Below are 11,622 nucleotides of genomic sequence, written 5' to 3'. Positions count from 1 at the left end.
TCTGGGTCTGTAGCTCTGCTCTGGTGGAGAGAGAGGGCAGAGCAGAACAGAGCTAGGGTCTGTAATCAATGCCCCGGGCCGTCCGCCGTGCCCTGGGGCCAGACATTCCTGAAGAGATGGCCGCCCAGACATCCAGCAGCAGCCAGTCAGCACCGAATTCCAGAATAGCAGTGCCCCCGCTAAAAATGTTCCTCTAGACAGGAGAGCCAGGGTGCGAGGGGGACAGGACCGGGTGCAGGATGGGGGCACAAAAGAGGAGAGAGGAAAGGAGAGGAGAGAGGAAAGTAGAGGAGATGGAAAGGAGAGGAGATGGAAAGGAGAGAGGAAAGGAGAGGAGAGAGGAAAGGAGAGGAGATGGAAAGGAGAGGAGAGAGGAAAGGAGAGGAGATGGAAAGGAGAGGAGAGAGGAAAGGAGAGGAGATGGAAAGGAGAGGAGAGAGGAAAGGAGAGGAGAGATGAAAGGAGAGGAGATGGAAAGGAGAGTAGAGAGGAAAGGAGAGGAGAGAGGAAAGGAGAGGAGATGGAAAGGAGAGGAGAGAGGAAAGGAGAGGAGAGAGGAAAGGAGAGGAGATGGAAAGGAGAGGAGATGGAAAGGAGAGGAGATGGAAAAGAGAGGAGAGAGGAAAGGAGAAGAGATGGAAAAGAGAGGAGATGGAAAGGAGAGGAGAGAGGAAAGGAGAGGAGAGAGGAAAGGAGAGGAGAGGAAAGGAGAGGAGATTGAAAGGAGAGGAGAGAGGAAAGGAGAGGAGATGGAAAGGGGTGGTTTATTCCATCTCCATTCACCATGTTATCACAGTGGCTCAGAGGGAAAGGAACACTGGGGAGATCTGAACTTGTGACCGGCGTGTATACATAGTGGCCTTCACTCACACACAGCCCCTAGCTCCTTTTAAAACAACGTGTCAGCTATCTGAGGAACACACGCTCCCCTGTACTCAGGCCTGCTCTGGGCCCGACCCTGTGTTTATTTTTCCGGCTATGAACGGGCAGCTCGGTTTACAACACCCACCCTAAAACCCTCAATGTGGAATATCCTGACGGCTGCTTGCAGCAGCAGCCAAACGTGCCAAGGCAGCACTGACTAGGCCAGATCTCAACTGCTGTTCTTGCTCTATTTGCAGAAATTCTCCTAATTGGCTCTCATTTAAAACCGTTTTTTCTTCAGCCTAAAGACTAGTCATCTGAACAGAAGTATTATTTGCATTTTATATAGATTCTCTACCCCGTACGCAGCAAATTCCTAGTAGTTCAGAAGGTCTGGCAGCTGCATTTTATTTGAGGGTCAAAAAGTGAAACAGTTTTTTCTGAAGAAGCCAGAAGAAAAAACCATTATTTGAAACTCGGGTCAAATCAATGTCAGGAGTGTAGTTATAGTGTGCAGTTCTGATTTGAACATAGCAGTTTTAATCCATGCTATTGCTGACTGTCTGCATTATTTTACCTAGATGATGACAGACATCAGATTTATTACATAAGTGCCGTATTATTCCTTTGTACCTAGCTGCAGTGTTTTGTAACTTCCTATCTCTGTTCTGACCTGCTATTCATTTCGGGAAACTGTTGGCTGAAGACTGATCTTAGAGCAGCACTGAGGTAAACCTGGCTCATAGCCCAACCTCACTAAAACTACGAATCCCAAAGAGCTGCTCACTCTAGTTCCTTATTTCATCCTGTTCATTCACCTCTGATATTCTCCCTCCGAGGCTTTTCCAAACATACGTTATGGAAACTCAATGCCAGGAATCTAGTTACAAATTAAAAAGACTGATTCATAGTGGTGTGTAATGAATGGTTGAATTCGTTAGTGTTTTCAGGGCCCAACAGTTTATGAAGCACAACACGTATAACAGTAATTATGTTTGAGACTAAAAACTGCTGCAGGTGCAGTAGTTGTCCTGTAGCCTTACACGATACACGTGACAGATTATACCCTATATCATGTAGATATTGAGTAAGCTAGCTACCTAGCATGATATTTGGTGAGAAGTTTGTAGATCACTTTAGATATACCATGTTTCGCTTCCTGGGCTTGTTGCCCTGTCTGGTCTGGACAGCACGAGCCAGGGGTGCCGCCCCACACATCAGCACCAAAGCCCAAAGACTCCTTAGCTACAGCCAGACCAGCCAGCCAGCCAGACCAGCCTGCCAGCCAGCCAGCCAGCAAGCCATCCACTCCCTCTTAAAGTGGATCAAATGAACCTCACAGCAGAAATGTTCTCCAATGACAACCAACCGATTCTCAGTTCTGCTCTCACAAACAGAAACTATTCTTTCTCCAAGACACACACACTCACTCACTTTCTTGTCTGACCTTGAAGTTCCTCGGAGAGATCCCACTGGGCACAGACGTCAGTTCAACGTCTAGCTTTGATTTACATTTGGTTGAGTTGTCAGCTAATGTGAATTCAATGTGAAATCAACCACAAATGTCACCCTGTCAGTGGACTTAGGTTAGTTGGGTGAAGAAAAGATGAAATTCCCCGACGATGATGACAGTCAGTTTTCCACGTTGATTCAACATCACCACGTTGAATGTTTTGGTTGAAATGACATGGAAACAACGTTGTTTCAACCAGTTCTCCCCAGTCAGATTCTACCAATTCTACCAATTTGCAAGTAGATTACAGTAGGACTTAAATGCCAAGAGAAGCAAGACAGACAAAAAAATGAACACCACAGAACACAGAAAGACAGACGCGAAACACAACTTCTTTGACGTGATCCATTTATTTGAGTTGGTACAGTACTACAGTAGACGGTTTGTAGCAGAGGGACACATGAAGTTTGGTTCCTCACCAGAAAATGTCTTAAGACTTATTCATATATGATGAAATCAGATTGTAACTCCCAGAACACATACTCGACCAATGCTTTCACAATGAAATGAGACATCATCACTCCCTTAAGGCTGTATCCCAGACAATGATATCTCTCCATTTACGTTGTGAACACATCCCCAAGCAGGCCAAAGCATGGACAGAGTAGCTTTATACATCAAATGAAATGGCTTAATCACCAATAAATACAAGTATAAAAAACACCTTGATAATAATTAGCATTATCAACAAAGAAATACCTGGATCATAAAAGATAGAAAGGGCATTGAACTTAAACCACCTTGGCAGTCCAGGTTCACCAACTGATACCAAATCAAAATCAGAACCATGGCAACAGCCAAGAAAAAGAATGAGCCGTAACAAAAATAATACTTAAATAACATAATAATACTATTATTATTATTGTCTTAATACCATTATCCAGTCAAGTTTTCCTATGATTAGACTTTCTGCTACTAACGGATATGCACCAGTTAATTCCAGTTTGGCAGATAGAGTTTAATCAGATTCTTTCCTTTGTTTTTCCTTGATATCACTCCCTTAGTTTAGGAATTCCCTGCTTTGGTACAGATGGAGTCTTACCATGACTTGTTTGGGGTCAAACAAGTGGTTGTCAATGTGATGGCACCTACAAGTATGTGTTTATCCCTGTGTTATGCTATGTGTTAGCATTTTAGAGAGGTCACGGTCATAATAAGAGGCCATGGATTTCCCCTTTGGGGGGTGTCAATGGGCACCTCTTTCTTTGGAAGTGTACAAATGTACAAGGCCCTGTTCTCTGTGGTTGGGTCACCAGGCTCTATAACACAGTTGGTTCTCTATCTAGGTGATGTCAGTTCACAGGTACAGCACCGCAACATGACTGAACTTAGGTCAGCTGCTCTCACCCCTCAGGTGTACCAAAACAGAGGAAATATGCAGATCCCACTGATGTCAGATCAGTCCTCTGATCTCTTACGGCCAAACTCAGGGAAGAAATACTTTCTGCCATAACATAAAGCAATATAAAGTTTCTATATTTTGGAGAATCAAAAACAGAAGCGTAATGAAACAAAATACTAACATAGTATAATTTTATCACTGTAAATCCAGTTGACAATAAAAGGCAATACAAAGGGCAATAAAATGCAATATAATACAGAAGGGGTCTGTCGTTTCAATCATTACCCAGGACTTTGCACCAGCGGACCTTTGACAACATTCAGCATGTTCATTCTGCTGCTTGGGGGTTGCTATAGTTTCCCATACACATGTTCTGATAATATATCGGAAGTATCAGTCACAGATCTGACGCCCCATCCCAGGGTTGAAAAGGTGTTGCACACTAAGGCCATTCTAAACACGCCACACAAACACATTCCACAGAACACACTCAACCTATGACACAACTTGCTTTAACAGCCTCTAGCGTTTGGCTTAAAACAATTTCTTAACACTGAAGTACAAATATAACAAACGCCTGCCAGACTATTATTGTTGTAAAATGAATTCATTTTCATATGGGGTTTCCCATCTATGGTTAAAAGTTCCAGGGGCACATACAGTACCCAATCCATTTCATCCCCTGAATCATTGAAGCTTCTTCTCATCTTTGGTTTAAATTATTATTTATTTTTTTAAAGTTCAATTTCCTTTCTTTTTACTCAAACTCACTTTCTCTATGTCACTTTCACTAGTCTACATATCTGTTTCCTTCAACTCTTTCGCCCTTTCCAACAGGAAAGGCCTCTCAAATCTCATCATCACCAGGAACATTTCTGTTTCCCTCCAACACTTGTTCCCCACTCAAACCTCTACTACACTCTACCTCTCACTTTCACTCCACCATCATTTTCCTCTCTGCTACACGCTACTTTCCTCTAATAGAAACAATAGCTGGCTAATTATGCTAAGTTGACATAATTGCCCTGTACACACAGCTGGAGGCCTGACAGCACACACACCACAGAACCCCCCCTGCCAGGTGCCGATAACATCTCCCGCACCAACACGTCTCCAGCCATTGTCTGTGGAATGTGCTGTGTCATCAGAGCACTGAAACAAATCCTCCTGCTTAGCCCTTTGTGGAGTGGGAGGGGGCGCCTGGGTTAAAAATTAACTAGGCTATAACATCCACAAATATCAACCTGAGCATTGTGTGGGTCTACACATGACATGTACACTCTTAGAAAAAATAAACGGTGCTATCTAGAACCTAAAAGGGTTCTTCGGCTGTCCCCATAGGAGAACCCTTTGAAGAGCCCTTTTCAGTTCCAAAAGGGTTCTACTTAGAGCCAAAAAAGGTTCTACATAGAGACAAAAAAGTTTATCCTATGGGGACAGCTGAAGAACCAATTTGGAAACCTTTTTTCTAAGAGTGTAGGGTTTCTTTGCCATTTCCAGCGGGTATGACTCTGTAGCCAAGTTATGCCAATTGAGAGAGAAGTCCTCAAACCAGAGGCAACTCCAGCACTATAAACAGACAGACAAAACAACCACAGACATGGCTGTTTATTTGCCAAGGACATTCCAGGGCTATGAGAGGGCATCTGAGCCATCTACCTTCACTAAGGTGAGCAGCTCCAGACCCCTCCAGCTCGCCTGGCCAGGCCGTGTGTTTAAACCAAATCCCCAAACTGCTGACACATCTATGGGGGAACAAAAAAACAAGCAAGCACTGCACGAAAAGGCTGGTCATCTCTCTGGGCTTGGTTCTTGTTCCTGACAGTGTTTAATGGGGGATGGAGACGGGACTGCTGTTTTAGGTCTGTGTGGCCCCTGACCTGTGACTGTGTAAGGCTATAGACTGCTGTTTTAGGTCTGTGTGGCCCCTGACCTGTGACTGTGTAAGGCTATAGGCCGCTGTGTGACCCCTGACCTGTGACTGTGTAAGGCTATAGACTGCTGTTTCAGGTCTGTGTGGCCCCTGACCTGTGACTGTGTAAGGCTATAGGCTGCTGTGGGTTCCATTAAAGTCCTGGGTCTCTCTCACCACATTCACATGTATATGAATCAAAACAGCACAACTGGTTACAGGTTGGCCTGGCAACCATCTCTCTCCACTTTCAGGAAATGACATACATAATTTTATATGGATCTAAAAGGCACTTCCTACATATTCCCTAATACCATATGCTAATTTATAGGACATGCGCTTTTATGGTGATATACATAGCTGCATGTTTTACATATGCGGCCATATTAATATATCATGTATACATGTTTCATTTTAATGGGTAACATAATAATTATATATGTCAATCCACACAAAGGGTTGGAGACAATGAGCTTTGGACTCTTCCAGTACTGCCAGAACCCACCAGTTTTCTATTCAACTAAAATCTACACAAGTATGAATAAATAATTAACATTGTCAGTTATTATGGAGCAAGACCCTGGTTTGTTTTTTACAGGAAGTAAAAGATCACAAAAACATGTGCTCTGTGTGAGTTTTAAGGTGCTTTTTTAAACTCCAACTCAATTCATGGCTCGCTTCGAGAGCCAACCAGTTTCTGGTTGCTGCAATTGTGATTCTAACTTGCCTTTTGCTGAATATGTAAACATTTGAATACAGCAAAGTCTACGGGCGGATGGAGGAGGCAGGCTGGGTGGCATTCTCTCGTGCCAGTGGTTTTTCGCTCTACATCGTTTGAAAACTCTGCTAACTGAATTTCCTTTGACTGAGAAGTGCATAATAGTGTATGTATGAGTGTGTGTATGATATAGTTTCTAACAAGGATTCAATTCCTGGTAAGAAAATGATAACCTCCCAAAAAGTGTAGGCAGGCTATCCCAGCCACACACTGGACAATGGTTGTCAATGACATACACATTCATGTACATACACACCAACAGAGACAGATGTTATAGCCTCAGCCTGGCCAGCTGGCTGCCTCTTCTCTTCCCCCCCGGGCCCTCCCCGGCTAGGTGAGGTTGCTGCTGATGTCCAGAGCTTGCTGGTACACCTGAGTCATGTCGTCCAGGTCCCCCAGCAGGGAGAAGCTGCCGTTGTCCCCCGGGGACCCCAGCTCTCTGGGGGTCCGGCTGAACTTTGACCCGTGGAGCGGTGGGGCCGCCTGGAAGCCCTTGAAGCTGGCCAGTTGCAGCAGGTTTTCGGCTGACACGCAGGCCCTGATGTTGGGGCGGTGTGGGGCGGTGGGGGGCCAGTCAGGGGACAGTCTGGGGGACACGACGTCGTCCTCCAACACCATGCTGGACGGACGGCTCTGGCTACGGGACAGGCCTGAGTCAACCCCCGAGGAAGGCTCCCCGAGAGCACCAGCTGAGGGAGGACCGCTGTAGGTGGAATACTTCCCGTTGCGCTTCAAGATGCCCTTCCTCCCCACCACTCTCCTAGGAGGGGAGCTGCAGGCGGTGACCAGGGACATGGTGGCGCCCCCTAGCAGCTCGGAGGACTCGCTGCGCTCCGGGGAGGAGTAGTACCCTGATTCCCGTTGTTGGTTGTTCTTCAGGATGCCCTTCTTGGGGAGGGTGGGCACCATCTTAGCTGGCGAGCCCCCTGCCAGGGCAGGCTCCTCCTCCTCCTCCTCCTCCTCCTCCTCTCTATTGGGGCTAGAGCAGCTTCCTTCTCCCTTGGCTGGCCTGAGCCCCATCATCGCTCCACCACTCCCCAGCTCCACCTCCTCCAGGCTGGGCGAGCGCTGCTCCTCCGTCACCCTGGTCTTGAGAATCCCCTTGGGCCTCTTCAGCCCTGGCTTGTCCCCCTCCCCTCCACCGTGGGGTCCATCCCCCACTTCATTCTCCTTCTTGGACTTCTTGGGACGCTGGCGGAGGAGCAGGGGCAGCAGGGTGGTGGGTTTTCCCGGCCGGGGCTCGGTGCGGTTCTGCCAGTCAATGAAGCGGGCCAGCATGGGAGAGGAGGTGCCGCTGTCCCGCTGTGTCTCACAGTCGCACACGCTGCTCTTCCAGCCCCAGTTGACCCACCAGTGGTTGGCGATGTCTTCCACCGTGGCCCGCCGCTCTGGGTTCACCATCATCATCCAACGGATCAGACCGCGGGCATCTGGGAGGGGCAACATGAGGGGAGCATAGACTGACATTCTGGATATGAGCACAGCAGAAGGCATGTGTGAGCCGGGTTACACTTCAGTGTTTTATTGTTGCTACAGTATTATCTAATAATAGTTCTACTTAGACCAGGGACGGCAACGTTAGTGGCCTCTGTCTTTACAGCGCAGAGAAATGTACTGTACGTTTTAGAGTCCATTTTGTGCAATTCTACTCATTTTGCCATGGGGCAGAGAGGAAACTGAGTTGTTTTACAGCCAATTTCATGCAATTCTACATATTTTGCTTTAGGGTTGAGATGAATGCTTGCAGTTTTGAATATGATATCTGAGTGAGACTGACAATGAAAGATCAACGGGGGCCCCCCGTATTTTACCCCTTTTTTCTCCCCAATTTTATGGTATCCAATTGGTAGTAGTTACTGTCTTGTCTCATCGCTGCAACTCCCGTACGGACTCGGGAGAGGCAAAGGTCGAGATCCATGCGTCCCCAGAAACACAACCCAACCAAGCCGCACTACTTCTTGACACAATGCACATCCAACACGGAAGCCAGCCGTACCAATGTGTCGGAGGAAACACCATACACCTGGCGACCTGGTCAGCGTGCACTGCGCCCGGCCCGCCACAGGAGTCGCTAGTGCGCGATGAGACAAGGATATCCCTGCCGGCCAAACCCTCCCTAACCCGGACGACGCTGGGCCAATTGTACGCCGCCCCATGGGCCTCCCGGTCGTGGCCGGCTGCGACAGAGCCTGAGCTCAAACCCAGAATCTCTGGTGGCACAGCTAGCACTGCGATGGAGTGCCTTAGACCACTGCGCCACCCGGGAGCCCGGCCGGTAATTTGACCATGATAACAAGTTTAGATAGCTGGCTGCTAAACTACTTTAGCAATCTAACAAATGTTAGCTGACACGGGCTAATTGACTGACTGTCAGTGACTGACAGAACAAGAGAGAAACTGCTGATGCGCAACCAAATTTCCAAATTGCACCTTGTGTATTCTACTATTCTAACTCGCAACAGTAAGTTGGGGGGGGGGATTGATCCGAGGGCCTTCAAAAGGGGGGCTGTGGGCCGCACTTAGACAGTGTACTTACTGTATACAGTCTTACAAAAGTGCTATCTAGACCCTAAAATGTTTCATTGGTTGTCCCCATAGGAGAACCCTTTGAAGAACCCTTTTTGGTTCCAGGTAGAAAACTCTTTTGGGTTCCACATAGAACCCTTTTCACAGAGGGAACCTGGAACCAAAAATGGTTCTCCTATGGGGACAGCCATAGAATCCTTTTGGAACCCTTTTCTCTAGGAGTGTAGAGTAGAGAGTGTATAGATAGAGGGAGACTAGATCTTCGACTGTGTAGGTTGAGGGTTTTGTTCTGCACCTGAGGACTGGGTGGGCTCTCTGTACTCTCCATTGCTGATCTGGCGGATGAGGTTCTTGTGGTCTCCTCCATCGAACGGCATGGTCCCATAGACCAGGGTGTACAGCAGCACCCCTAGAGCCCAGCTGTCCACCTACAGCAATACAAACACACGTGTCAATAGACAGGTCTCTACACAGATCAGGATCAGGATCAGATAGACTGAACGTGAGAGATCAGTCAGTTAAAACAGTCACCGGAGACGCAGTTGAAAAGGAATCTCACATTTCCATTTTCCAATTTCCAGTAACTGATAAATGAGGCTCAATGCCATTACTGAGTTAGCAACAGATTATCAAAACATTAACAAGGAGCGCACTGTGTCTGAACTGGAACAACGTAGCTGTGGTGTAGCAACAGCTGAAACACTGTAAGCACCGCACAGCTATACCATATTGCTCTTGGCCCTACTTTCCTTCTCCATCCTCTCAGCCATAGAAACAGTGATAAACACCAGAGTGTGGAGTCGGGAGTGTGCCAGTTTGTTTCCATGTAGATAGAACTCTCCAGTTCTCCCTCTGTCTTACTTTCTGTCTCTGTCTGTGTGTCAGCCAGAAGCCTGCACTTTGTGACCACTAACCTAATGCAATGTGGCTTTCTTAGTAAATGGGTTATGTAAGACCAGTGTCTGGGGCATGGAGGGTGAAGGGGGGGGGGGGGGGGGAGGGTGGTTAATGAGTCCAGCAGAGATGGCAGAGCTGTGATATCCTGGCCCTGACAGATCTCAGGAGACACACTGCCAGCCACTGATTAGCCAGACGGCAGGCTTGGGAAGGGAAGGACAAGACTCCTGGAGGAATGTGGCTGGCTGTTGATGGCCACAGGGTTATAGCCAGCCCAGCGCTGGGACTGAGGTCTGGGACTGACTGTCAGGGCACAGGAAATTAGATAGGGCTGCCCCAGCAGCTCCATACTGACTGGACTTCCTCTAGGGCCAAAGCCAGGAATACCTCACCCTGGAACCGCTCTGTCATTGGTTCACTGACTGAGACCTCTCCTCTGTCATTGGTCGGCTGGCAAGGCCGCTGGGAGGGTGAGACAGAGCGAGTGCCATTGTTGTGTTCTGTTTTTGTGTTAGCTGTAATTTGTGGATTTTCAGCAACTGGGTTCTGCCATTTTAATTTTAATACAATCTCTGTTGGGTTTTTTTGCACAGTGAATTATATAAAATTACGACTTTATTTTATAAAGCACAACTCTTCTTGCAATTCGGGAAACGCCCTGAAGATCAATTACTTTGGAATTAGTCAATAAATAGTTTGGGGCTATTTTGTCACTCTCTCTCCCTTTTTCTCAACCAAACAATTTCTCAGTCCCACCCATCCTTGGCAGTGAAGTTACTGGGCCTGTCTGTGTAACTCCTAAAGTCTGGAAATGTAAAGTCTTCAAAGGGAGCTGAGACACCATCTGAGGCCTCCCACTGAGGATGTGAGCGTTGCTGGGAGTAGTAACTGACTGGGGAGTAATCCCATCAAAGAGGAGACATAATGCCTCTCTCTCTCTCTCTCGCTCTCTCTCTATTAGCTCTGGGACTCCAACCCCACAGTGCCAGGTCCAGGAGATTAGTAATAACTTCTCCCAGGGACAAAAGATACCCAGTCTCGTTGTGTCCGTCTGTGACCTCTGACCTGTGTGGTGCCTAGTCCCTACCTCTGGGCCGTGGTAGGGTCTTCCGTTGACTATCTCCGGTGATGCGTAGAGCGGGCTGCCACAAAACGTCTGCAGCAGTTTGTCCTTATGGTAGAGGTTGGATAGCCCAAAGTCAGCAATCTGGCGGGGAGACGGAGACAGAACATCATAGTGGTTTGGTAAAACATCATCACAAAGGTCATTCTAAGTCTCATGGCACTGACAAGGTGACAGAAAGGACACCTTCAAGCACCGGCATATCTAAACTCCATTCAAAGTTACAGACTCTGTTAAACATTTACAGACTCTGTTCCAAGGTCACAAGCAAGGTTTGTAGAGCTGATTAAAAATGACTCTTTCTTACCTTAATGTTACAGTTTTCATCCAGTAGCACATTTTCCAGCTTCAGATCCCTGTGCACCACGCCGTTCTGTGAAAGACAAACAGTCCATCGGTTGGCTCTAGGTCGGTACAGTAGAGGGCCATTCGTTCGCAGTTCAATCTGCTTGCTGACGGTGTGGTGATTTACAGAGAACAAACTCCTGTGTTGCTCTCAGGGGATAGAGTCAGAGTGGGCCAATTGGTCTTAGTGCTGTTTAATTTCCCTGCCTCACACTCTATCGTCGTTGTGTTGACATCTGCTGATATTTTCCCTCGAACGTGTCACAATAAAAAAAAGAGCCTGTAATTACGGACCCAGATAAATCATGTTCTCACAACAGCC

General features: G+C 47.2%; 1 protein-coding gene across 1 annotated transcript in view; it reads right to left on the bottom strand.

The window, feature by feature from the left end:
- Positions 1-2,708: 2,708 nt before the first annotated feature.
- Positions 2,709-11,622, bottom strand: part of nuak1b (NUAK family, SNF1-like kinase, 1b) — a 30,544-nt gene continuing 21,630 nt past the window's right edge. The window contains exons 4-7 of the mRNA XM_071326305.1: positions 11,263-11,328; positions 10,920-11,039; positions 9,231-9,363; positions 2,709-7,839 (exon numbers count right to left, since the gene is read on the bottom strand). Of these exons, the coding sequence (XP_071182406.1) occupies positions 6,740-7,839; positions 9,231-9,363; positions 10,920-11,039; positions 11,263-11,328 (1,419 nt within the window). The 3' untranslated portion in view covers positions 2,709-6,739. The remainder of the gene's footprint in view (positions 7,840-9,230; positions 9,364-10,919; positions 11,040-11,262; positions 11,329-11,622) is intronic.

The sequence above is a fragment of the Salvelinus alpinus genome, chromosome 9, assembly GCF_045679555.1.
Source record: "Salvelinus alpinus chromosome 9, SLU_Salpinus.1, whole genome shotgun sequence".
NCBI lineage: Eukaryota > Metazoa > Chordata > Actinopteri > Salmoniformes > Salmonidae > Salvelinus > Salvelinus alpinus.
This window is presented reverse-complemented; position numbering and strand designations above follow the sequence as displayed.